The sequence below is a fragment of the Rhagoletis pomonella genome, unplaced genomic scaffold (genome assembly GCF_013731165.1).
Source record: "Rhagoletis pomonella isolate Grant_MI unplaced genomic scaffold, Rhpom_1.0 Rhpom_scaffold_00004, whole genome shotgun sequence".
Taxonomy (NCBI): domain Eukaryota; kingdom Metazoa; phylum Arthropoda; class Insecta; order Diptera; family Tephritidae; genus Rhagoletis; species Rhagoletis pomonella.
The window spans coordinates 31,165,259-31,192,055 of record NW_023458558.1 but is presented as its reverse complement, the minus strand read 5'-3'; the positions used below and the strand labels follow the sequence as shown (position 1 = coordinate 31,192,055).

General features: G+C 35.9%; 2 protein-coding genes across 2 annotated transcripts in view; one reads left to right on the top strand and one right to left on the bottom strand.

The window, feature by feature from the left end:
* Positions 1-26,797, top strand: part of LOC118737443 (peroxidase) — a 100,630-nt gene that overhangs the window by 45,981 nt on the left and 27,852 nt on the right. Inside the window, exons 2-3 of the mRNA XM_036467938.1 lie at positions 3,361-3,534; positions 26,676-26,755. Of these exons, the coding sequence (XP_036323831.1) occupies positions 3,361-3,534; positions 26,676-26,755 (254 nt within the window). The remainder of the gene's footprint in view (positions 1-3,360; positions 3,535-26,675; positions 26,756-26,797) is intronic.
* LOC118737444 lies at positions 20,002-24,726 on the bottom strand. Its single transcript, XM_036467939.1, has 5 exons — positions 24,461-24,726; positions 21,360-21,551; positions 20,540-20,851; positions 20,329-20,458; positions 20,002-20,262 (listed from the first exon to the last, which is right to left on the bottom strand). Exons 1-5 carry the CDS (start codon positions 24,677-24,679, stop codon positions 20,177-20,179), a joined length of 939 nt encoding a protein of 312 aa, XP_036323832.1. The 5' UTR covers positions 24,680-24,726; the 3' UTR covers positions 20,002-20,176.

Here is a 26,797-nt window from a genome sequence, read left to right as displayed (position 1 = left end):
AAACAAATTCATTGAAATACCCTATACTATCTACCAGTCTACATTTCTCATCGAGTAATTAGCACCACTTTTGTCTTAATAAGATTGATTACGCGGACGCTGTTAGAGGCCCCTTTAGTCACCAGGTTTAAATGATCTAGGATCAGATCGTATAGGGTTTCCTAGAAACTACCCATGTCTTCCGCTTATACAAACACTGCACATTCCCTCCTTACCAGATATGTACTCTAGCAAGTGTTTTGCGACCAAGGTCCAGTTCAGAGGTGCTAGTATCCCATCTACGGGGTACTTGTATAAGTATTATTTCCGGCAGGGCGTTGCTAAAAGGCACCTCAATACATGCTGCTCACTTAGACTTCTTGAACTATAAACACTTTCTCGATAGCCTTTTTTCATTGCTTATAAAAAGTGAGAGGTTTGAAATAAAGTTCAATTACTACTAACCTGCTATGCCCACGCTAACTATTTCTTGCTTTTGTTTAATTAACTATAAATAATACAAAAGTCTTGTGATAATAAATGGCAACGAAGTTACACGGAAATAGCAGTATTTTAAAAGTACTGTAACAAAAAATACATAAATAGATAAATAATCGAATTTCTCTAACAAAAAATCACTATCGCCAATAAATTCGTAACTATAAAGGTACTTGTTGTAATGACAGGGACTTTCACTTCAACACCTTCAATTCAATTCAATAGTACTTAATTGCCGCACAAATGGCTCAAAGTGTTGCCCATGACGTGCACGTACGACCTCCAAATTACCGTTGCCAATGATGCAGTCCAAGCTTATACAATTTGAAAGATGCTTGGGCATTTCCCTTTCAACATTCGTTCACTTTTGCTGGTCGCCCTTTCTCATTGCCACAAAGCAAATAAAATAAAAATTTAAATAAAAACACCTACAAACGCGCGCTTCTACTATTTATATTTGCCATAATCAGCAATCGACATGCACCAAAACAATAAATATCAAACGCTTTCGAGTGGCGAACGGCGCCTGCGGGCCTTAAAACGCTCACCTACCAACGTGAGTTGATGCGGGTCAGCAGCAACCTGTTGCTAATAGGAAAGTGTGCGCAGCCAGAGAAGGCGTAACTTTGTACAAAAAAAATATATATATGCAAGAAGCAAATATTTAATGGTGAAAAAAGTTAAATTACGGTGGCATAAAATTACTATCATAAGTCAAACTTACAACTAATACTATAAAGCAGAAACACAGTTGGCAAGCAAATGCGAATGAATGCGAATTTGTGAGCGACAGCTACTACTGCACTTTGACAGCTGAAAAAAAAATGATAAATCACCTGTGACGTTACGCTCAAGTGAATGTGATATGGTGACCAACATGGTGGGAAGTACATACGTACTGCAACTCTGTTGCTGTCTATAGAAATGTAAGGTAGTATGTTACGGATTATGCGTCGAAGAGCTAAATACAAATACATACATATTTAAACAAGATTAAGGGGATATACATATTTAGTTTATGAACATATTGAGCATTAATTAATTGAGAAATGCCATTAAATTTGTTTTGAGGGAACTGGATAGTTTAGTTTAGATTATAGGTGTTGCCCCAGGCAAGGGACACACTTGGACCATGAAGCGATTATCCGTTGTGATACCACGAGAGGCTACGACATTACGGAAGCAGCTGATTTCGATGCCAGAGAGAGCTTCTCAGGTTTGTTTGTTTGTTTGGGTTTCCTAAGCTTTTCGCTTGAGCTTATATGCAGCCCAACCGCCCAGGAGAGATCCACACTATCATCACGTTTAGCGCCCTAATGGTCACCTGACTATCAGAGTAAATGCTAACCTCCCTAACTGACGTCACATTATATTGCCGCAGAAGTCCGAAAGACTCAACATAGTTTTGATGCAGAGCTTCCGGCAAAAGACACCTACACTAACCCACTATCCAAGTTTTGATCCATCGATAAAAAGAAGTTCATTGATCACTTCCCTATCCGGTCCCCTCTAGATAGACTGTAGGTAGAGAAAGAGCTAATGGAAGCCATTCCGAACGCGGAGTGACCGGTCTGTTCAGGGAAGAAGTCAGAGCTCTCCAGACGGCATACTGAAACGTCTTATTTATTTAAAATAAGGAAAAAATAATAATGAACCATTGATATAATTTGAATAATTCTATAGGAGAGCAGGACTGCGGATAATAGCGGGTTGTATATAAATGAGAAATGTCGGCCGCTGTGGTGTAGTGGTAAGCAGTGCCCGCTTCCACTCTGCAACGCCTGGGTTCAGGCCCTGGTCAAAGCAACATCGCAAAAAATATGGAAAAAGGTTTTTTCTTAACAGCGGTCGTCCCTCGGCAGGCCATGGCAAACCTCTGAGTGCATTTCTGCCATGAAAAACAGCTACTCATAAAAATACAATCGCCGTTCGGAGTCGGCGTAAAACTGTAGGTCCCTCCGCTTTGTGTGACAACATCAAGGCGCACGCCACAAATCGGAGGAGAAGCTCGGCCAAACACTAACATATGTGTAAGTGCCAATCTATTATTATTATTATTATATAAATGAGAAAATTGCTGTTATGGAAAAACGCTTTTACGGTATTACAGAACGGTATTAACTCATCTAGACTTATTTAATACAAAATGCTTCGTACCAAAATGCCTCGTAAAAAGTATTTTAAAAGATACTTCTAGGTGCTTCAAGAGCCCCAACTAAACAGAGAAGGAGAATCATTTATGGTTTAGATAGTTTATGTTTTGTGTAAAAATTACTACTTCTTCTTATATGGTCTCCTACGAATTGTCGGTCTTGGCCGAGATTACAAAACCAACATATTAAGATATCTATTTCGATAGGCAATGGCACACCTCCGAGTGTATTTCTGACATGAAAAACCGCTTCTCATTAAAATACAATAGCCTTTCGGAGTCGGCGTAAAACTGTAGGTCCCTCCTCTTTGTGTGACAACTCAAAGCGCACGCCACAAATCGGAAGAAAAGCTCGGCCAAACACTAACATATTTGTAAGCGCCAATATATTATTTATTATTATTATTATTATTTCGATAAACACATATCAATGAGGATGTCGAAAAATCGAGAAATATATCGTTGAGTAGATACATGAGAAATTATATCGATGTAGTTTTCACAAATAAACATATACATATATTAGGTTGATATCGATAACGTCAAATGTAACAATAAATACATATGTGCTTTTGATTGTTGGGTTTTCGAGGGGCGGGATTAGTTCTTGTTGGCGGCGCTTAGAATAGTTTAAATAGAGTATATAATTTTTCCATCAATTTAGGCTTTTCTTTATAGAAGTGAAATTTTTACCTAATTTTTATTAAAGCAAATTAATTTTTCATTTACAGACTATTTCTCTTCGCTGCGGCCATATCAGCGCCATATCACACCGCACATGCGCAATTTCACCACTTTGGTGAGCCACTAAACACACGCTTTGGTAGCGAATGCGCGCTGGTACTCTCAGGTCCTGGACGCTCATCTGTCTACGACTATAATGTTAATCTTTTTCGTGGCACAATGTAAGTAAAAAGTAACAATGAATATTGAAAAGCTTAAATGAAAATGCTTAAGAAAATACCGTTTTAACAGCGATTACTCAAAAAAATGTAAAGTAGGAAACCTTTGTCTAAGCGACGATTGCCGCCAACGCTTTAAGAAGTTTCGTATGTTTTATGTGTTGAAAATTATATTTGTCATTAACGTCATAAATATTAATGCAAACAGAGAATGTACTAACGGGCTGCATACGTATGTATGTATATAAGTACAGTGCAATCCGGTTATAATGGACTCCATGGGACCGCGTCGAATTGTCCATTATAACCGAGTGTCCATTTCATCAGGAAGAAATAAAAGAAATAATGTACATGTATATATACAAAATTTTATATTCTTCATGCAAGGTAAATGCCCGTTTTTTTAAAATTTTCCGATATTTTTCTTAAAGTGAATAAATAACAGATCAAAAACCAATGATGCAGTACGGTTGCCAGACGTACTGATTTTATCAGTACAGTAATGATTTTTCAACTCTTGTACTGATTTTATTCATAAGATGAAGCCATTTATGACAGGCGATAATCGCCTGCAAAGTTGAATCGCCTAGAAAATCGTCTCATGTAGATTCAGCTTTATAATTTTTTTCTCCCAATTAACTGACATTGTAAAAGAGTTTTGCATACAAGACATAGAGTTAAATACTCTTTTTAGAAAATTCTTAGTTTTTCCATTCGGAAATATAGATGAAGTCCTTAAGAACTTTTCCACAGTTTAAAAAAAATATGTAATTTTTTTTTTCACACTCAAACGAAGCAACTGAGAGGATCTTAAACATAAAATTCTCTTCCTGGCACAAAGAGAGAAACCGGCTTCTAAATAAAATGTTTGAAACTGAACTTCAAATTAAGAGTAATTTTAAATGAAATGTATAGAATTCTTTGACTATTTAATCACTGAAAATAGAAATGATCTCATTATTGCTATTCAAAAATGTCATAAGCATAAAATAGTTTATTGGCTCCTGTGTACAGTGATGTGTGCACTCATGTTAAAATGAATACCATTTTTATTTTTTATGAACAATGTTTTATTTATATACTGAAATATTTTTAAAAAGAAGTACTCTGGTGTTTTAAAGTATTACCTGTTACTTACGTTGATAGTTTTGCTTTGAGTAAAAGTGTACTGAAAGGTACTGATTTTATAAGCATGGAAAACTGTAACGTACTGACTTCGCGCATAAAAAATCTGACAACCCTAAGTCTACAGCAGAAGCTGATTGCCTATTTCGACAGATTTCGGTGAACCAATATACTTGGTTTGTGTATTATAGACATTTTCCTTTGCAGCGACAGTTGCCTCTATTTACTTACTTACTTTACTTGCAGAAACTTATTTTTTAATTTATGGCAGCTCTGTTTGTAATGGATAAAACCCAATATTTTAACCGATTATTTTTGTTCATATGTTTGAACTGGGACTTGGCAAATAGGTACCTAATTACAGAGTTCCCATCTTATGCGAGTCCCATATAAATGGGTTACACGGTACATACATATATCGCAAGCAAAATGAATAAAAATCTTCACAAAACATAGCGCGGTTCTACATAAATTCGTACAAATGCTTGCAAATACACTGTCGAATTATGTAGGTACTTGCTGCGTTGACATTCGGTTGCAACTGCTGCCATTCACAGCCAACTTTGCAACGAGAAATCCCATTAAGAAAAAAAAGATTTATGTTGCTCACACCTTATTCGCTGTACGACAAGAATCGCTGTCAATTACAATTGCCGGCAGCAACGAATGTCGGCAACATTGTTAAATAGCTAAAATGTGCAATGAATTTGAAAAAAAAAAAATTATTATTAACTGAAGCGAAGCGGCGGCAGGTGCCATATAAAAGGTTCGACATTGACATTAGCATGTAGTTATTGGAATGTTGCACTATTCGATTCAATAGAATACATTGAAAGTAACGGATCAAGCAAATGTGTATAATTAAAATGAAGAATATGTTTTACGAAAACCTCAATAAAAATTTTAGTTTTTTAGTAGTTTGGCTCAAACCTTAAAAAATGTACAAACGATTGTGGTAAAGTTTTTGTTAAGTGCAAAGTTGTAAACAAAAATTAGTACTGCATATAAAGTACTTTAGTAATATATAAGTATTCACATAAAATTGCTCTTAAAAATAAAACTCGTGCATGAAAAAATCATTTCATTTCAAAACATCTTGTATGCAATAAAACCATTGCGCAAAATGAGTTCTCTTTACAAAAAGAAAAAATAAATAAATAACGTAAATAAATACGTTGCTTTAGTACATTTACTTATCTACGTCAATTAGCAACAGAAGCTTCAATAGCTGCATGAAAAGGGTATTCACAACTCAAGCAAATTCATCGGTGTATGGTATGCTATGACGTTCGTAAGGTTCGACGGCATTATTGTGAAGATTAATTGAGATGGTTCTGCAGTGAAAGTTACCAGTGCCAGTTGCAGCTCAAATATGTAGTTACTGTTTTATTTATTTTTTTTCAATTAAAATACAGTTGTAGTGACAACCAGAAAATTGTTTGAAATCGTTGAACTGGTAGGTCCACGAATCCACCATTTGATAGTGGACCAATGTTTACCGATTGATTTGGCTCTTTATTGTTTGGAGATTAGGATATTTTTGAGACAAAGGCCACGTTTTAAAAACATATAACTGTTTGAAGCCATAAGAGACTTACTCAGGACCGTTCTCTCGACTGCTTGTTAAAGTTAACCGGTGCTTGACTGCCAGTAGAATTTGTCGCTCACCTGATCGGATAGGCATATTTTTACATGAATTTTCTTGCGATTTTTTGTACTCTTTGACGTTTTTTCGAAATATTTTTGAGGAATTTTTAGGGGTTTTCTTTGTTGGAACTTTTTGAGATTTTTAGAACCGTCTCGGGGATTTCGTTTCTTGGGGTTTTTCCAAAGTTTCTTTGATAACTTCCATTGTATCCAGAAGTACACAATGCATTTAATTAAATAAGTCTTAAATTTGCTTTTTATGGATGATTAAAAACTAAATAGGAAAAAACTATCGGTTAATTTAGAAAATGCTTGGCACATTTTGCATTAAAAAATAAATTGAAGGAATAATTTAAAATTTAAATGCCATGTTTTGCTTTTCAATGTGAAATAAATACTCGGAGCGAAATACATATTCGTCTTAGGCTGCGTTTCACCAGATCCATTTAAGTGAAAATTACTTTAATTTTCGAATTTTTGGTTTCACCAATCAATTTTCATTTGTTTTTAACTTTGATTTAAGTGGCTTATGCTCTTCACTTAAATAAAATTAAATTAGAATAACCACACTCACAGCCAGTTTCACCAGATTCATTTAAGTTAGATTTTCGAAATTTTGGTTTCACCAATCCATTTTAATTTGGATTTAAGTGACCTATGCTCTTCACTTAAATAAAAATTAAGTCCGAATAACAGCACTCAGAGGTGCCTCTGCTATATAATATGTGATAAGAATCTAGTTTTGTTTGGAAGAAAATGCGCATCGCCCTCCACAAAAAATATTCTAAAAAATCAACGGTAATTTCTAGAGACTTGAGACTTGCACTTCGCTGTATAAATAAAATTGAACGGGCCACAAAACTGTCATCTACTCATTTTTTTTTAGAAATTCTGAATAATATTGCAATTTTGATGAAAGAAGTTTGAATTTTTGTGAACTTTGCACAAAGTGTAATTTATGTGATATAAGGTAAATAATGAACTATATTTTCATAAATAATTAATGAGAAAACAAAATGTTCATGAAAATAATTGTGAATTTTATATTAGAACAAGGTGTACACCTACATTTGACACTGACTGTACATGTAGCAAAAACTCAACTTATGTTACAAAGTATCTGCCTGCTATCATTACATGAATACCGGTAGTAACAGCTACAAAGCCATTTACAAATGTAATGAATACTCTGCTGGTAATAAAACGTGTAACAAACAAATTTTATGCTTGATTTTGCATGCCATTAAAACAAATGGAGCGATTGCTATGAAAATCAAAACAAAAACCAATTGCAGATATTTAGATCTGCAGTGAGCGTGGTAAAGATTTGCGACATTGCATTGTGAGATGAGATGAGACGTGCCGCATGTGGATGAATAAAATGAAATGATTTACTTCAAATACATAACTAGAGTTATAAATGTATATATGTATGTACTTAAGGCACGTATGTATGTTTGAATATGAGTTCATTGTTGATTGCAGTGCCATCGCAGTTGCTAATGATGCGATCAGCATTAAAATGCATGCCGATGTGACGATCTCGCCATAGTGCCACAATCTTTGGAGTACGTAGATGGCATTTTATGTATGTATGTACGCCAAGTAAATACTGGTTACTGTGAATAGATGACTGTCAGCGGGTAGTTCATAGAGCAGTGAGCCCCCGGCTATCGACCGTATGTGGTTAGATATGTATGTATATTTGCGGCGGATGCGCTTATTACATCATCTCTGTGGCAGCGTTCACCCACCAAACATGCGCGAATGTGCGACGAATCATATGACCAACTGGCAAATGCAGCTGGCAAAGTCGGTCTAATAGTTTTTTGGTAACGAACTGACTACGGTGGTTTGTTGCCGCACTCTCATAAAAAAATGAATAAAGTGCAATATGGTAGAAACAGACACCCTGTAGGAACGAGAAAAAGTATTTTTTTTTATTTCTTTAAATTGCGACACCTCTTTCGAAATAGGGCCTCCATAACTTTTAATGACTTCTTTCTCATTTTGTTTGAAGTTTTTACGTTTTCAGTTGTATACCCATCCAAAAGTATCGAAGGTTGGCAAGTGCTATTTTCCATTTGAGCACACGTTACCAATACAAATGTGAACTATTGGTCTCCTAAGGATATCGTTTGCTGGCATAAACTTGAGCATCGCGTGTACTTGTCAAGCTCTTCTCTAGAAAGGCGTCTCACCATTTCGGCAGAGGCAAAGCTAGGGGGATGACAGTTGGGGTCAGCTATTACCTCATCGATGACAATTGTATCTCAATCAGCGCCTACCTCTAGCACTGATCGCCCTCTGCTGATTGTCGCCGGCACTGATAACATCACGTTATTTTGAGACTTCGGCTTTAGAACCCCTGTACAATCTCAAACTGGAAACGGGGAATGATGGTATTTCCATCTACATCGGTGATGGGCACCGCTTTGCCCGCGGGCAAAGCTCTTTTGAGCTTTATATGCATACATTTTATATATTCGCATGCAGAATAAAAGCTCTCTCTGCCCTTCGCCGACCTACATCAATGAGTAAAAGATGGAAAAAGGAATTCTCGTCGGTCTCTATACAGTGAACATCTGCGACTGCTGATTGTCTTTTAAAAAATAGTACGTCTTTGCCAGGAAACGTCACGAGCCAAGCGGCATTCAAGCCGTTCAAAATCAAGATTATGAAGCCAGGAATTGTTTAGAAATGTCGCGAATCGCAAGCATCACAGAGTATATACCTGCTGGGTTAATGGACATAGCAATATCGAAGGGAACGAAATAGCTGATAAGATAGATATACACGGTATGGAAATGCAGATAGTGACGCAGAAAACTTTTTTATAAATTAATTTACAGGACCTCCACAACTTCTAGCTACATTTTAGGATAACTCCGATAACGTGAATATGTCAATAGGACGAGCGCTCATTGAGAGCATTCATAGTGGGCTTCCAAATAGGAGTATGATACTTGCCTTCCGAACCTAGCATAGCCGTAGCACCTGTCGATTTCTCGGCGAAAAATTTTTACCTCTCTTGGAAACGCCGTCAGTCTTCTGATATGAGCTAAGAAGCTCTTGTAGTTCCAGTTTTGGCTATCTCATCCACTACTTCAATTCTTTCAAGGGCATGTTTCCTTGTTCGGCGAAATGTGGTTTCCGACGATTTGCTATCAACGTGCAAGAATGTATGTTAGTATTACTAGTGGAGCCACCCGCGGCTTTCCTCATTGCAAAAACTTCAGACTGAAATATGGTGCACTTCTTAGGCTGCCTTGTTAGGCGTTGTTACGCGTTTCACCTAAGTGTGCAAATTGCAAATGCAGTTCTATGTGGATGAGTCCGAGTGGATAGCTTATTGTTTCTTTCTTCTGTTCTGACCTAATTTAATTCGTCAGTGCTCTCATATTCGTACATGTTCCAATGGCTGGGAAACCAGATAAGAGAGATATTTATCTATTGACTCGGCTATTGAGCTTAATGCGAATTTGCGATCTCCGACTATTTCAGATTTTATTACCGGTGAGGTAAGCGTCAGAAGTCGCGCTTATAGCGTTTTCTTTTCATGAAATAATGTTGCATTTATTCTGCCCTGCGCCAGGGCTGCCAAGCTTTCATGTTCTTTTATCAGCATTCTCATATGCATATTGCGAGGTCTTTCTTTAAAATGTTGCACTCCAATAATGTTGCCATATAAAAAGGTGACATTTTTTTCGAGAAAAGAAAACGACATTAGTTATCTGAGCAAGTGTATGCGTTTCGTTCTCCTTCGCAATGTATTTTTAATGCTTTGCAGGCTCTTTCGATTCCCAGTACTTCGCTTGGGTGATGCTGTCAAAGTTCGGTAGTCGGAACGAGATAGAGATACTCCACATCGCTGAGAACTCCACCGCCCCACAAAGAGTCCAGCAGTTTGGACTTGTCAGTATAGATTTTAGTGTATTTCTCCTCCTCTATCTTTCCTCTATTCTAAATGGATCTAGAAGGAAACCTTACCTACAATTTTTTTCTCAAAATCTCTCATAGGAGGTACTTAGTTTGATTTTTTCTAACTTTTATGCTATTTTGCACCTGAAAATTCATCCAAAAACAAAAATGAAAAAGGTTCCTAAAACGATTGCTTCGTACATGCATCACTCATCTTGCCGTCATAATTTTGGTTCCAGTTGGCACGAACAACTTATGAAATTCCTTATCTCAACTACATATATTGATCATGTCTAGAGTCTGTGTCAATTTATTTTTAAAAACTTAAAGTGTGGATTGGGAGTGCATTTTCTCACAGAGGATTTGCAAATCTGACTCATCCGAATTAGTTTTGCTGGCAGGAAATTGCATTCGATATCCGATTCACATTGTCCGCTAACAATTGCTGTCTGCTTGAAAACGAGAGCAATTTAACATTGTCATAAAATCGAGCCAGACATTTTTGCATCTAGAACACCGAAATGGCCATTAAGTTGATGTATCTGAAATGTCATTGCCAGCACAACGATCGATCAGCGGTTAGATACTTGCAACATATGTATGTATTGTGGCACAAATACATACAAATGCGCATAGGTATTTATTTTTGGAGCAACAAGCAGTTTCGTTTTGACCGCAAGCTTAATTTTTTTTTCGAGCTTGCTAATTGCGATTGATTGATGTTACCGCTAGGTACGCTATTTATTAAGAAAACAAAATAGAAGGCCACTAAAATCTTTTGTTAATAGTTAGCAAATGAAGAAATTAGTCATGTCACGTCACAGACAGGTATTTGTGTTATGTAACACTGCATGCAGTACGCTTGGTGCCACAAGCGATTTTTTATTTGCTGGGTAATTTTTTTTTGATTACTATCTCAGACCTAGAGTATTGGTAGATATACGATTTGAATTTCACCAAATATTTGTTAGTAGTATTCTCTGATATTTTACTTTTGCTTTTCATCAACATTATTTTGGTTTGATCCACTTTGTCAACACATATATGTATATGTAAGTATTTCACTTTCTGCAGCACTCCCATTGCCAATCGAACTCATTAAAACTCATTGAACTTATTGAATTTACCTCTAAAGTGTTTGTGTACCTCACATTTGAGTATGTGAACAATAATTTTCTGTATGTATTATTATACATAAGCAGTACACACATACTCGGTACATACATACTTATTGCCTTTATGGTGATCGCCTACCACTTGAAGCTTACTCAGTCAACTGGGCGTAGGTCTAATTTGCCGAATCACAAGTGTAATTTTCTCTTCAATATCCAGGTTAGTGCTGATTGTACATAAACGTCTAATTTAATGTTGAAAAGTGAAAGTCCTTACTTCCTGAGTTGTACTCGTATTGACGTGTGTAGGCACTGTTCGCACATATAAGAGCGAAGTGAATAAAAAAATCGACCAAACTGTTATAGTTAACAAAGTTATCGGTGGCAAAGGTTATTTTGGCTAATGTAACGAATTAAAAAAAAAATTACATATGGGGGCTTCAATGAAAATGAAAACCGAAAATGCAAGCAAATGGGTTCAAACGACCTTATAACTTAAAAATTCATATTCAGATGGCGAAAAAGGTAAACAAAATGTGCAACGGAGAGAGAAGAATCTAAAAAAATGTAATAGAAATTTAAAATACATATGCATATTTATATGAGGCATTCGTTTTCATATCGGACCTCAAATTTGGTGTCACACTTTTGATTGCCTCCAAATTTTTTTATGGGTTCTGTACATGAAATAAACTAATACATATTCGAGGAAGTTTTTGTTTTCTTTTTTTCTTCGGAGATATGATCTGTTAAAGTTTGGATTTTTTCGTGATTCTTCTTGATACTTCTTCGTGATACTTCTTCAAATCAATGTGACTCGGGTTCTGCTCATCGTAGAAACTTTATTTTACCAGAAAGACTGTAGTAAGAATATTGAAAGAGAAAATAGGTGAGGAAGACCCGCTAGATAAACAGGGTGTTTACAAGTTAACCAGAGGCTACAGCAGAATCGAACTTCGTAGATCACATGATCAAAAATAAATGCGCACCAATGAAGATTGGATAAACAACAGAACTCCTCCGTGTACAACACATTAGAAAATATGGAAATATTTTCGCTCGGGCTAATGCAGCAGGTTTAATTCCTACCTAAGCAGATTAGATGCAGATGTGCCAATGGCTCTTCGCGAGTCGCCAAAATCGAACTCAACTAACACCCCTATCCCTATGGACTAACCCACACACTTCCTCCCATGCTTTACCATAAAGTCTCTGACAGCCTTGCTAACAGCTAAGAAATGTTACTTCCAGTTGAGATTTTTTTTTCAGGGTTATCTCTGGACACTTCGCCTTTTGCGGTAACTGAATATCCGAAATTTCCGGTGAGGTTAAGCCTTGTTTTGGTGAAAGGGACAATGGTGGACTTTGGTGGGCTTATTGGCAGACCAGTTTCAGAGCACTCTGACTCAGTCAGTTTTAAGGCAATCTAGAGGCAAAGCTGTCTTCTTTCCAGCCCACAACGTAGACGAGTAGATTTTGGCTTTTAAGTTTTCGACATGCTGATGATTCAAACACTGCTCATATGTCAAGGCATACAGCTAACTGCTTATTTGGCAATGCCTTTTCAGTTACCTCAGTTAGAAATTGGATTGCAGTAATAGTAGATTTCCCTTACTGATATTCATGTTGGCCTTCACAAGGCTTGGCCTTTAAATAGCTATATGTATATATATGATGCAAGTAATAATTATCTTACTTTACCAAATTTGAAAAAATTTACAAATTCTAAAAGTTATCTACCAGTGTACCAAACTAGGAAAAATGAAAAGTACCCATTTTCACATTCGATAGTTTGTCATGGTAGCGACGATATGTTGCCACTTATTTTAGATTATCAATAAACATATCGTTTTATCTTTTTATACCCGAGCGCACTTGTGCACAAGGGTATTATAACTTTGTTCACATAACGGTTGTTTGTAACAGGCAAAACGAATCGAGATAGATATAGACAAATGTATACATAAATGATCAGAATGAAAAGAGAAATCGATTAAGCGGTGACTGTCTGTCCGTCCGTCTGTGCACACGATAACTCGAGTAAAAATTAAGATATCTTAACGAAACTTGGTACGTGTACTACGTAGGACGGATGGTATTGAAAATGGGCAAAATCGGACAATAACCACGCCTACCTCCCATATAACGTTAATTTTCAGAAATACAAAAACTGCGATATTTTAGTAACTACTGAAGATAATTCACTCAAAATTGATATTTATAATAAATTTTAGACAAAAAATAAGAATATTAACATTTTTTTTGAAAATGGGCGTAGCCACGCCCACTTATGGTTACATGTGTATATCTTGGTAACCGCTGCATCAATTTATTCCAAACTTGGCACAGCACGCCCACATCCCATATAACGGTAATTTCGAGAAATACGAAATCCTCGATAAATCAGTAAATATTAAAGCTAATTTATTCAAAATGATGGTTGCAACAATTCTTTGCCAGGAAATACGTTTATGATAAAATTTTGGAAAATGGGCGTGGCTCCGCCCACTTATGATCACGTATATGTATCTTGCTAACCGTTCTAGCAATTTGTACCAAACTCGGTATGGTTATTGTGCTTGCATCATAAAAGTAAACCATTGAAAATTGTTGAAATCGGACTAAAATTACGGTCGCTTTTCATATAACGGTAAATTTCAGAAATGCTTGAAATTTCAATATTTTGAAATTTAAGGACGCTAGTTTACTTAAAATTGATACACCCAGGCTTACCATCTAGCGGTAGCTTTCGGAAAGGTGGAAAACATATATTTAATACTTGCGCCGGGTATTTAATGTTCGGCTCCGCCCGAACTTGGACTTTCTTACTTGTTTATTTTTGGCTTTTTTATTTGCCATGCTCGTTCATCGCATTTCTTTGATGTCGGTGCTGCCAACCTTTGCCTTCACAAGGACATCAATCAGCCGGGCAAAGCACCTTAGCCATTAAGGGTTCGGCCATTTCAGGTGAATACCCTCGAAACCTAGTCTTTTAAACATTTGCCGTGGTCGTCATCAAAAGTAGCGGTCTCATCCGAGGCTTTGCTTTTCTGTCCATTGGTAATTATTTTTACGTGGAGCACAACCCGTTGCTGAGCTTCTACTACTTAGTATTACTAACTGGTAACCCCTTTAGAGTAGGCTACCATTGATAGAGGGCACTTATGTTTAAAATAAAGTTTTGGCCAAACCCTCTACACACGCGGCTTTACATTTGGTGGATACGAGATATTGCGCCCTACGACGATACAAACTTCTTCTATACTATCATTCGCATCCGCATATATTTATGTAAATACAAACTTATTTATGTATGTATGTTAGTTTGTAAGAGTGCACTAACCTCTACATAAATATATACATACGTTGATGTCCAAAAATTGTTCACTTTTTCCTTGGGCAAGCACCCAGTGTCGAGTTGTTTCCAAGTGCCACAAAGTCACATGACGCACTTACTATGCGTGCTTTAATTTATATATCAGGTAAAAAGTCCAAACAAAGAAAACAAAAAAAAACGCAAAAATACATTTTCAAATTCAGATGTTGTTGAGGACTAGTTTTCCTAGTTTGCTATGCAGTCACCACAAATGAAAGTACGAGTGCGTGGCTGGCGCAGCATCATCCAGCCAAATTGAGGAACAGTCACCAAAAAACCATTGTGACCACTGACCAATCGAAGTATACGCGTACATAAGTAAGTACGGGTATAAAAGGAAAACATTAACTGCAAGTCGCAGCAGCAGCTGGTAGCATAAAGAAAAAAGTGACTCAGCAAAGTTGGAAGTCACAATTGAAATGTGGTTGGCATGCAACGGCGGCAAAGTGGTTGCGCGCACGCGTGTGGTGTGGCAACATTTTAACGCACGCGCCCGCCTGCTATGTTTCTATGCACATACTTATATATATATGTGCTTGGCTCCCCTATCCTGCAGGAAATAAATCTAGCTATAAGTTAATTTTAAATTGATTAAGTTGATTTTCTTTGACGAAACTATACCTCTGCATTTATTGCAGCTAACTTGTAACTAACTACTTTTGGACATAAAATAACAATAAGAAAAACAATATATTTATTTTTTTATTTGTTTTTTATTTATTTTATTACATTTCATATTTGTTTACATATTCTGCTGTAGGTGGTCCCACATTCGAACTCCGTCAGACATAACTTCAAAATGATAACATGAAATTTCGATCTTCCTTTTATTTGTCCTCAATTCGAAAGAGTATTTGTGAAGTGCAGGATATTTAAATAGAAACGCGTTTTAAAAAAAACCATTTTTCTGCATTACACCCGCATTAAATACTTGTCAACTAGTTTCAAGCTAGCTTTTGATAGCTAACTACAAGTTATATATTTTAAAGAAATACCGCAAAAAGGCTAACTACAAGTGGGTTATTTTTTATCAATTGATAATTTTTTTTCTGCAGGGTACCAACACTGTTGACCAACACAGTTGAATCAGCTTTTACCTGCCTGCCAGTCTGACTGTGTTCGCGCTTTGCTGGTGCGAATGCGTTGTTAGTGCAACATTTTTGGGCTTGCAACTGCCACTTTGAAATTTGAAGCTCGAAGACGTTCACGCAAAGACGCTCAGTGTGCGCAGTGTGCCGCAACAACGATTCAGGAAGTTTTCGCCGAAGGTATTAATTTCAGTTACCTAGGTGTGATTGCTCGTAAGCTGGTTAATAACTTCAACTTTCGCTGTGAAAATTATGTTTCTTTTTTTAACTTTTGAATTTATATACAAGTGTTTTAAATTTTTTGTTTGTTTTTTTTTTTGAGGATTTTGGGGTGGTGCCAAAAGAGTGGCGTACATTGCATGTCCTTCTAATTGTGTTTGGTAGCTTTCTTTTGTTGGGTGTTTCTTCGGAAATGGTGATTTTCGCTTGAATTACTGAGCAAAATCACGGCACCGTTACGATTCTCACAGCCTGAAAATTAGTTACAAAAACGATTTCAATATAGCGAAATTATATCAATCAAAGCGCACCTCAAACTTCTGCTAGTGGGTTCATTCTGGAGCACATTTGGCGCTGAATACTAATTCTCCGACATATCCAGCAGCTTCCTTTTTCTTGATTTACAGCTCGTTTTCCAGCTTTCTTATTCTCGTTTTTTAATGACGTTTCATGTAAAGCCCTAGGTTTCGATGTTTACGATTTTCTGTTCTCCTCACATCTTGTTATTGACGTCTTGCTATGTGTAGATGGTATAATATCATAATGTATAGCTCCGAGATTAAAAGTTCTGTAAAACTTTTATATAATTTTCCTCGCTCTGCTTAGACAGTCGCAATGACCGAGCGAGCGACTAGCGTGCTACTCAAAAGATCCGAGTTCGAGTTCTCGGGAAGCGAAATATTCTTTCTTTTTTTAATTTTATTATTCTCTAATTTCTAAATTTTATTGTTTTAAAAAGAAAACTGTATATTTTTTTTAATTTTATGACAGAGAGAATTTTATGAGAGAGATTCAAGTTCGAGTCATCGGGCACCGGAAATTCCTTTTCTTTTTTTAATTTTATTTAGTTTTTAACCGACTTCCAAAAAGGGGGAGATTATAATATTATTAATTATGATAATTATCAGTTCGTCGGAATTTATTTTTTATTTATTTTTTTTATGTATGTTACCGCATAACTTTGGACCACGTCAACCGATTTCGATAATTATTTTTGCTCGGAAATGTAGTATCTCAAAGGTGGTCCCATACTAATCTGGTTTAGATCCGATCATTGAATTATGAGATATATACATATTTATATGAGAATTGAAGTCGGTTTTGTTTTTTGCTTAAAAATTACTTGTTTAAATTTAATTTTCTTTTAATCTTAGATTTTTTATTTAAAAAAGGAATATATTTTTTTTATCTTATTTCATTTCTTCTTTTCTTTTTTAATTTGGTTATCGATTTTATGATTTTAGAAAGAATTTTTTTCTCGTTTCAAATATTTTTTTTCGTTTTTGATTAAATTTTCTTGTTGTAAATAACAAAAATAAATATTTAATATCTTTTAATTGCTACGAATTTATTTTTTTATTTAATATAATTTTTATTTGATTTTTTTTTCATTTTTACATTTTATTGTTTAAAATTAAAACTTTTTTAATTAAATTAAATTTTTAGAAACTTATTTAATTTTTAAAAATTCTTTTAGATACAATTTTTTTATCATAATTTATCAAATTTAATTTAATTTTTAAACCGAAAAAAATCAAAGGCCTGCTACCGAGAGGTCTTTCAATTAGTCTTTCGAAAGACAGAAAAGATTTTTTTTAAATGGTTGCCAGAATTGGCAATCGTCTTACTTTTGTCTCTCAACAGACTGTGGGGAGTTGCCTTAAAAGATATGTAGTTAAAAGTATTTTGTAAGACAAACTTCAGAGCGGGGTTGTCATCTAACACACCTGAGAAGTATCGCCAAAAAAAGGTCACAGGCACGCGCTTCATAAAATCGGGACCAAAGTTAACAAACGAGGCTGCCCTTGAATTTAAAAATTGCAAACCTCTCAACTATTGTTTCTTTTTCTCCCTTTCCATCATTCTTTATACAATCCATTCGAGCTGCAATTACTGAAAGTTGCTGCCAAACGCACATTGAACTTTATTAAGTGCAATTTTCTATAAAAAAAAAGAGTTTAGTTGAATCAATTCGGAATGAGTAGCGCGTAATTACAGAGTTAAGCAGTTTTTTGAGCGAATAAAACAGGTTGACCGGTTGGAGCAAAAATAGTGCTGGGTGGTTGAAGGTGACTTGAAACTGTCTTTGGACTGGTTAAGACATGCATATTGCATAAAGACTACCAGTTATTTTTGTGTCTCGTCAGCGACATTTTTGCAAAATCAGCGTACACCCGTCCAACGCAGCCGGCTGTTGGTAAGTCCAGGCCAATCTTGTGGGCTGCAAATTAAATGAGAGTATAAAAATATTGAGAAGAAAGCTCTTTGTAGAGAAAAAAAGTGAAATTCCATTTACGAGTATAAAAATACATACATACAGCTTTTGTTGTTGCTACATCTTTTATGTAGCATTTGCATGTTGATGATGTAAAAGTTACGCATTTTTGTGCGTAAATAGATCTTCGCAGCTTGGTCTAGGCCACGTCGGTATTTGACCGGTTATCTCATAAGCAAAGCCACATGACAACACAAAAAAGGTTATACTTACCTGGCAAAAACAAAAAAAAAAAAGAAACTCAAAATAATGATCTCAATTGAAGTAACCAAAGTTGGCAACAAAAATTTGCCAACAACTTGTTGAACTGCATTTTAACGCATGCTTTGCGCTCTTCTATGATTGCGCTAAATTCATCGCTGTATTTACATTTTTGGATGTATGTATACATGTATCGTAACCAGTGATGGAAAATAAAATTTTCAAATTGTACCTAATTTGATGCAAAAATTTTAACCCACAGCGGGCAGTTCTAAAAACACGAGAAGATCCGGAAGAATGGTGTTGAGCACAAGCTTTAACTTTGCCCAAAATTGGATAGAATTTATGGTAGTATCCTCCTCGTTGTATGGCTTCGTTGTGACCCTTTCTGCTGTAGGAATCTCAGTGATGCAGTGGCTCTACTTGAGATCGATGTTGTTGGTTCTACCGAAATATTTTGAGAAGCGTTCTTTGGCTTGCATCCATAATTGGGGTGCCCCAAGTGGCGTAAAATGGGGCCGTCCGACTGAGTAGGGGTTCGCTGTACTGGATGAGGTGATTTGAAAAATATTTTTCGAAATTGTTTGAAAATTTCTTCTTTTGTGCGCAATTTCATGACCAATGATTTTGGCGTTTTAACGCCATACGGTTCCATAAGCTTGTATTATTTTCGGTAAGTTTTTAGTGCGTGAAACTTGAAAACCTCAGCCATACCTTGTCCAATTCTCGATTTCAACAAACAAACAATATGTCTGAAATATGTGGGTTTAAAAAAATACCTAAAATGGAGTAAACATCCTTCCAATTCTTCCTTTTAAGCTGAATTTGGACCGAGACTCTTAAAAAATTTCGATCCAATTTTAAATTTTAAAATTCCATCCCTGGTGTAAGGTAACTTATATTAGAATAAATAGAAAATGTAGGATATTGAAAAACTGGGAAAAAGTTTCTAACTAAATTGTTTCTTTTCAAAAGCCCATTTTTATTGACCCTGATGTAATCTATATTGGTTACCTCCCAGTGAAGGTAATAAAATATACCAAAGGAACATAAACTTTAACTACCCTTAAGTGAATCATTGGTACGTACTACGTATATCTATTTAATAATTTCCAACAATATATTTTGTTTTAACCATTTGGGACTTTTAAGTTAATTGAAAATAAACAAAAATGCATACAGGAATTGCCTTTTTATTGGGGTATTTCGGTAATACGTATGTATGTACATTAAGGTGCATCACTGTCTATGCAAAAAAATCGGTACGGTGTTTCCATCGGAAATACATATTACATTTTTTATATTCTAGGAATTTCACCAAAAAATTTCGGATGAATATAGAAAATCACTCCAAAAATCAAGGTTTTTATAAATGAAAATATTTTTTAAATATATTATTTATAAAAATATCACGTTATATAATATTAAAAAATAAAAACGTCAAAAAATTTTATCATTCAAATCAAAATATTGAGATTTTTTAAGTAATTTAAAATTGGTCTAGCTCACTTAAGTCTTAAATTTTTTTTCGAAATATTTTGGCGGAAGGCTTAGAATAAAGGTAATAAATTTTATAAATCGCGTGAAAAAACCGCAACTTGTTTTGGTGACCCACCTCAATGGCGATTTAATTAAAATTTAGTTTTAAGTGATAACAATTACAGTAGACCGATGGTCTCTCTTAATCATACTCAGCGCCAATGGTTAGACTAACTTCACCCGGCTGCACAAACGTCTGATGGTACCATTTGTTGGTGTCCAGTACAACTGTAAAGACATTTCCAAAACCATATACATTGCTTTGGCAAACTGAAAATAATACGAACTCCTTACTTATATCACCTGTGCGCACAATTGTATCGAAGCGTTTGCATTTGAAATAGCATTCTGGTGGCGGTGCGAGTAGCCAACGTTTACTGCCCGACAGTTGTGCCTGCCACGAAGGCAGACGCACATTATCGATCTGTAGAAAGTGAAAAGAGGAAATTGTATTGTGAAATTGCACCGACTTGCTTTACTGCTTGCGTTCTTCCTTTGTACTTACATGCATGTGTGCACCCAAACCAGCTGTGCCGATGAAAAACCAATCGAATGCATTATTCTCAGATGTGGGCGGTAGAAAGTAGGGACGTCCATAATGCTTACGAAACTCTTCGGCCGTTTCGGGATTACAATTGCTCCAACCAAAGTACCATGGCTCACTGCCGGGTTGCAAGTCTACACGCTGCTTTGGCATATCCAATGCATTGTAGAGATTTTTGAAACCAGTCTTGTAGGGAAGAAATTGGCAATCGAGAATTTTTTGTTTACGTTTCGCATTGGTGTAGACATCGCGAAAATACCAGTAATTGAATTTCTGTAAGAGAAATGTGAAATTTATAAATTGTAGTATATACAATTTATTTTATAATGTATACTATAATGTATATTGTACATAAATAATTGTTTTAATATTCGGAAATTTAAATGCCTTATTCGTTGTTGAAACAAACAATATATTGAAATTAACGTTATAAAAAAGTACTATTACGACGAATAAAGGCGAACATTACATACGATTTTGAAAGGGTATAGTTAATGTAAGTTAAGAAACTCAATTTCTTATCGAGATTCTTATCGAAAGGATTAAAGAGTCAATCCTTAAATTCTCAAACACCTCCGAGTGTAGTTCTGCCTTGCTAAAAGCTTCTCATATAAAAGCTATTTAACGTTCTTAGCTGGCGTAAAATGTAAAATCCCTCCACTTGCGGAATAACAATAACACGCAGACCACAAATTGAGCGAGACGCTCGGCCAAATTCTTCACAAAAAATATGAGCACCCAATATTTACTTTTAAGTTCCCCTTATATTTATTATACTCACTGTTGGTGCAGTCCAATTCTTTGTTGCATCCTCCACAATTACTGGGCTTCCAGTGTAGGCATACTTCGACGCAAATTCTTCACTCGTTATGCCACGCAATCGTATCGCACTCTCAATGTTCGCGCAGAAATCGCACTCTTCCGGCGGTCGAAAGGCGTAGCGAAGTGGGCGTGGTAATTCTAATATGCAACGCTGAAAAATCATTATTTGTTATTTGCTTGCGCTTTTAAACTGTCATCAATACGAGTATACTGTTACACTACGACACGGTTGGCATGGAAATAATAGGGGTATTCACGATCCGGTGCATACTGTCTAGCATGGTGCATAGATAGCATAAATAGCATGATTGTTGTTGTTTCATGTGTTCAAACAACAATAAAATTAGCCAATCGTGCTATCTATGCACCATGCTAGACAGTATGCACCGGATCGTGAATACCCCTAATATTAGCAATATTTATGGGTCGACTTCCCATGCAATTATACGATCGATAAACCGTTTACGCTTACAGAATTTTATAACTAGTGTACTACTAGTGTAGTAATATGCCCAATTTTTAAGGTAAACAAATTTATGTCTGGTTTTTAAACTACTTTCGTTGCGTATCTAGTTCTTGAGTGGCCAAGAGTTTATTTGCAGCTTTTAAAGAGGCAAAAATGTATGCATAGTTAAAAAAAAATATTTATTTTCCAATTTTTTAATCGACCATACAAATTTATTCAATCTTAAATTGCTACAAATTTATCTCAAATTTTTAGATGAACAAATATTAAAGTCCAGTTTTCAATGAGTAAACTCTTATGTTCAGTTTTTAATAGGCAAGAAATTCATGTTCAATTTTTACATTACTAGAAATTTATGTCCAGTTGTTTGCTTCAACCCCAAACATTTATGTTCATGACTCGCAAGCCTCTGTATATCAGACGCCGTGAGAAGCGCACTACAAGGAGGGCTGAACATGATCTTTTACTTGAGGCTACCGCAAGTATTCGTAACAGGTGCAGTGGAAAAAGAAGCCCTTAGGCTTAGGTAATCAAAATTATGGAAGCAGACCAACTACGGGCAGGCAGCGGGCTTGAAAATAGTTGACAGTGGACAGCGTAACGGAATCAAGACCGAATAAGATGCCGAAACTGATAACCTCACGTCCTTCTGGGAGTTTAGTTTTAAGATGCCCATACACTTTCCAATCCGGAGATTGGGGTGGTGGCTTCCGGTCGATAAATGATGGTATCTCCACCGATGGAGCAAAGATGGAAAAAGGGGTCGACTCGGGTCTGCACTCCGAGGACCTTCAATAAGGCAATCATATCGCATGCCTGATAATTGCAGTGTCTTTCAGGCGTCGACCTTTGCCATAGATAAGGCGGCTTGGCTAATACAGGATAGAAAGTATCTGTCAGGGAATGTCACTATATTCGTTGGCACCCAGGCGGCATTGAAAACATTAGGCTTCACGAAAGTAAAGTCGACAGAAGTTCGGAAATCTGGTGTAATGTTGGCTTCATTGAGTCACGGTAAAACCTCTCTATGCTGGGTTCCTGGACTGTGAGGTCTCAAGATCCGGCACTCAATATGTTTATGTTTATGTTGAACAGGGCACTGTGATATAGCACCAATGCTCCTTTGATGGCGCATATAAACGAGCTATCTCTGCAGAAATTGTCGGGATGAGGATAAAAAGGAATTGATGCACTAGTTCTTATGCCAATGCCCAGATCTTCAGCTAAGGCCTCTCAAGCATTTGGGATTATGCAAATTCAATAGCTTGGGGGAGATAGCGGAGGTGAAAATATCGGATCCCCACGGCTTCATCCGAGATAGTAAATGGTTGGATAGACTCTATACTGACAGTATCGATTGACTTTGGCTAGAAGAATGGCACTCATAGAGGGCATTCAAAATGGGCAAATCTGCCTCTGAGTGAAATAGAAGTCATTCGTACGCGCGTTCCTAACCTGATCTAACCTAATATTTCCGCCCACATTTTACAATATTTTACAACATTTTACACATCCTACAAAAAATAAATAATACGCAGCGTAAGTTCCAGCGCAATCCGTGCAGGTTTTGATTGAAATATTTTTCAATATGTGGCTTTCCTCGTTTAGAAATTTCAGTTTTAAAGCTATTTAAATCCTCTTTCATTTGATACCAAACTTGTTTAATTTGGATAAGCGGTTTGTTTATTATCCGGAAAGAACTTTTATTTCGGAATAATATTCGCAACAACCCTGGTATGTACCTAAGCATGTATACATATCAGGACTTTTGTGAATATTTGCATTCACATTGGTTATGCGAATGGTTCGCATCCTTTTACACATTCGCATTCGCATTAAATGATACGAATGTTTTGCGAATGTGAATGTGTACATGGGCAGAGTGTCCACTCTAATGTTGTTGAAATGGCTCTAAGTCTGTCTAAGCAGGGTGCGGGCAATAACCGGCTTTTAGCTTCATACGCTAAACGGTTAAGTAGTATATCAAGCAACATTGATGGGCCTTCAACAAGTACTGCTAAATGTCTTATAACCTACCTAGAAATAATTTGAGATTCCTCCAGCGAAAGCAAAGGCTCGGAAGTAGAATCTGGAGACATTATAAATTTGAAATTAAAGTTCAGTTGAGGCCTATCTTAAATAAAAACAAGCTCATCTCGGTGAAATCTAAACTAAAATACGACAAATTGACAGATCTGACAGGAAAAAATTTGAGCGCTCCACCTGCCAGCGTTCCAAGTGAGCAATTGTTCAGTGCAGCCGGCCTTACAAACGAGCCTCTAAGAAAACACCTCATGGGAGGAACAAAATTACTTTTTTGAAATATAATATGCCCCTTTTGAACTTTCACTACTACATTAAAACGCTGTATAGGTTAAGCACTCGTTCAATGTTCCAATAATTTACAAAATTTTTAAGTAATAAAAACGATGACTTAGCTGATTAAAGCTTTTTATAATGTTATTCCTAACATTCCCATTCACATTCGCACATTCGCAATCCGAAAACTCGCATTGGCATTCGCATTCGCGAATGTGAAAAATATGACATTCAAAACATCCCTAATACATATGTCCACATATTTTTCAGCATACCTTTGACGATAGCTCATTGCAGAAATAATCATAGCCATATGCCAGTAAAGCAAAGATCAAACAAAATTTCAATAGCTTCCAGCTTTTACTCTCACCACCGTCACTTTCATTTTCACTTAAAAATTTTTGCACACAAGCGAAAGCTTTCGGTTCGATGCACATATTCTTGCATTTTACTAAAATTTGTTGCAATTTCAATTTTGTTTCTTCAACGGACATTTCCTTGCAATCGAAACCGGAAAAAGAAAATTTGATTCAACTGTAGCGCTGCGGCACCGCAAAACGACTGTGATCAGGATAATGGTATTTTCACGCAATAGTTACTTACGAGTATTGTGGGCCCCGACACTTGTTTCAAATGCTCCTACAAGTACATAAGTACATATGTATGTATGTATGTACATATATACTTACTCGTACTTTAGCCTTAACGGTATTTATCCTTTGAAATGGCAATAATGTGATTATCAGCTTCTTTACAGTCTGTCGCTATGACGCACATATCTCATTGGAAGCACACAAATACACATGCATGGATAGGTTTCCCTGCAGAAAAAAATTATCAATTGATAAAAAATAACCCACTTGTAGTTAGCTTTTTTTGCGGGATTTCTATAAAATACATAGTAACTTGTAGTTAGCTAAAAAAGCTAAATTAAAACTAGTTGACAAGTAATGCAGGAGAAATGAAGGATATTGTTTTTTTTTTTAACCCGTTTCTATTAAAACATCCTGCACTTCGTAAATACTTTTTCGAATTGAGGACAAATAAAAGGACTATCGAAATTTCATATTATCATTTTGAAGTTATGTCTGACAGAGTTCGAATATGGGACCGCCTACAGCAGAATATGCCCTGCAGGAAATGTATCTCACTATAAGTTAACTTTAAGTTGATTAGGAAGGAGCTATAAGTCACTTATTATCCGTATATTTTCTTTGACGAAAGCTAACTATACTTCTATATTTCTGCATTTGATGTAACTAACTACTTTTGGGCATAAAATATCAATAGGAAAAACAAAATATTTTGTACTTATTTATTTATTTTTTTATTTATTTACTTTATTTATTTTATCACATTTCATATTTGTTTACATATTCTGCTGTAGGTGGTCCCATATCCGAACTCCGTCAGACATAACTTCAAAATACGATCTTCCTTTTATTGTCCTCAATTCGGAAAAGTATTTGCGAAGTGCAGGATATTTAAACAGAAACGGGTTTAAAGAAAGCACGAGACAGCGATATGTGTGGCGTAGAACAAAGTTTTAATTTTGTTTTTTGAGTTCTAAACATTTATTGTTCACAATTTCACAGTTTACACATAAAATGTTTAAAGTTTCCTCTAAAAAATGTTTGTTAAAATTTACGCACATAAAGATAGGTAACCAGTTTCCTCTCCTAATGTGTGCAAAATGAAACACTGACTGTTTATTTTTACATACCAAATATCTCGCGTAGAGAAAAATTACACACACTGTGTTTAAAATTGATTAAATATGAGCACTTAATAATTGTTATTTCTATAAAATATATTTTTACTTAAAAAATTTTTGTAATTTTAAACATTTCATGTGTATATTTTAAACGACTCATGTTCAAAATCATATCTTGAACATCTTATGCGTATATTTGCACAGAATCTGGTTGAAAAGTAAACACTTTTCAGTAGTAGTTTTACATGCACTTTTTAGAGTGTAATCAACTTAAAGTTAGCTTATAGTTATATACATTTCCGGCAGGGCAGTTTTACACTAATAAATACATACGTTGTCTGAGCTATGTTGACGTAGGCATTGAACTCGCTTATTTGATGTTTACGATGTGTTTTCCCGCGGTGGTGGTGTAGCATAGAGTGGTTAAAAGCGATAAGCTAGCAACAAGCTGATTGGATAATAAAGAATAGACAATGTGGGTTACTAAAGCGGGTGACGAAATGCAATTACAGACGATATGCTTGTTGGCTGTGAAGCGTTGAAGTCGATTTGAATGGCATAGAAAGTGCAAGGGAAAGTGAGGTGGTGCGCGCAAATTGAATGAATGAATCGAATAAAAATGGGGTTTTGCAAATCAAACGGTGTATTTTATTTCCTCTTCTCCCAAGAATATGAGGTGTACAATATTTTTCACATTTAGATAAATTAATGAGCATTTGTGACAGTAGTTTTAATTGAGAAATTAATTGGGTATTTTTCCTGCTATATCTTTACAGAAACCCCTACACAACAGATAGCACGTGCATTACCTATGATGCAGTGAATGCCGCCTATTTGGATGCGCGAAAACGAATACGTGAGTACTACTTACATGCTATATAAATAAGTAACTAATGAT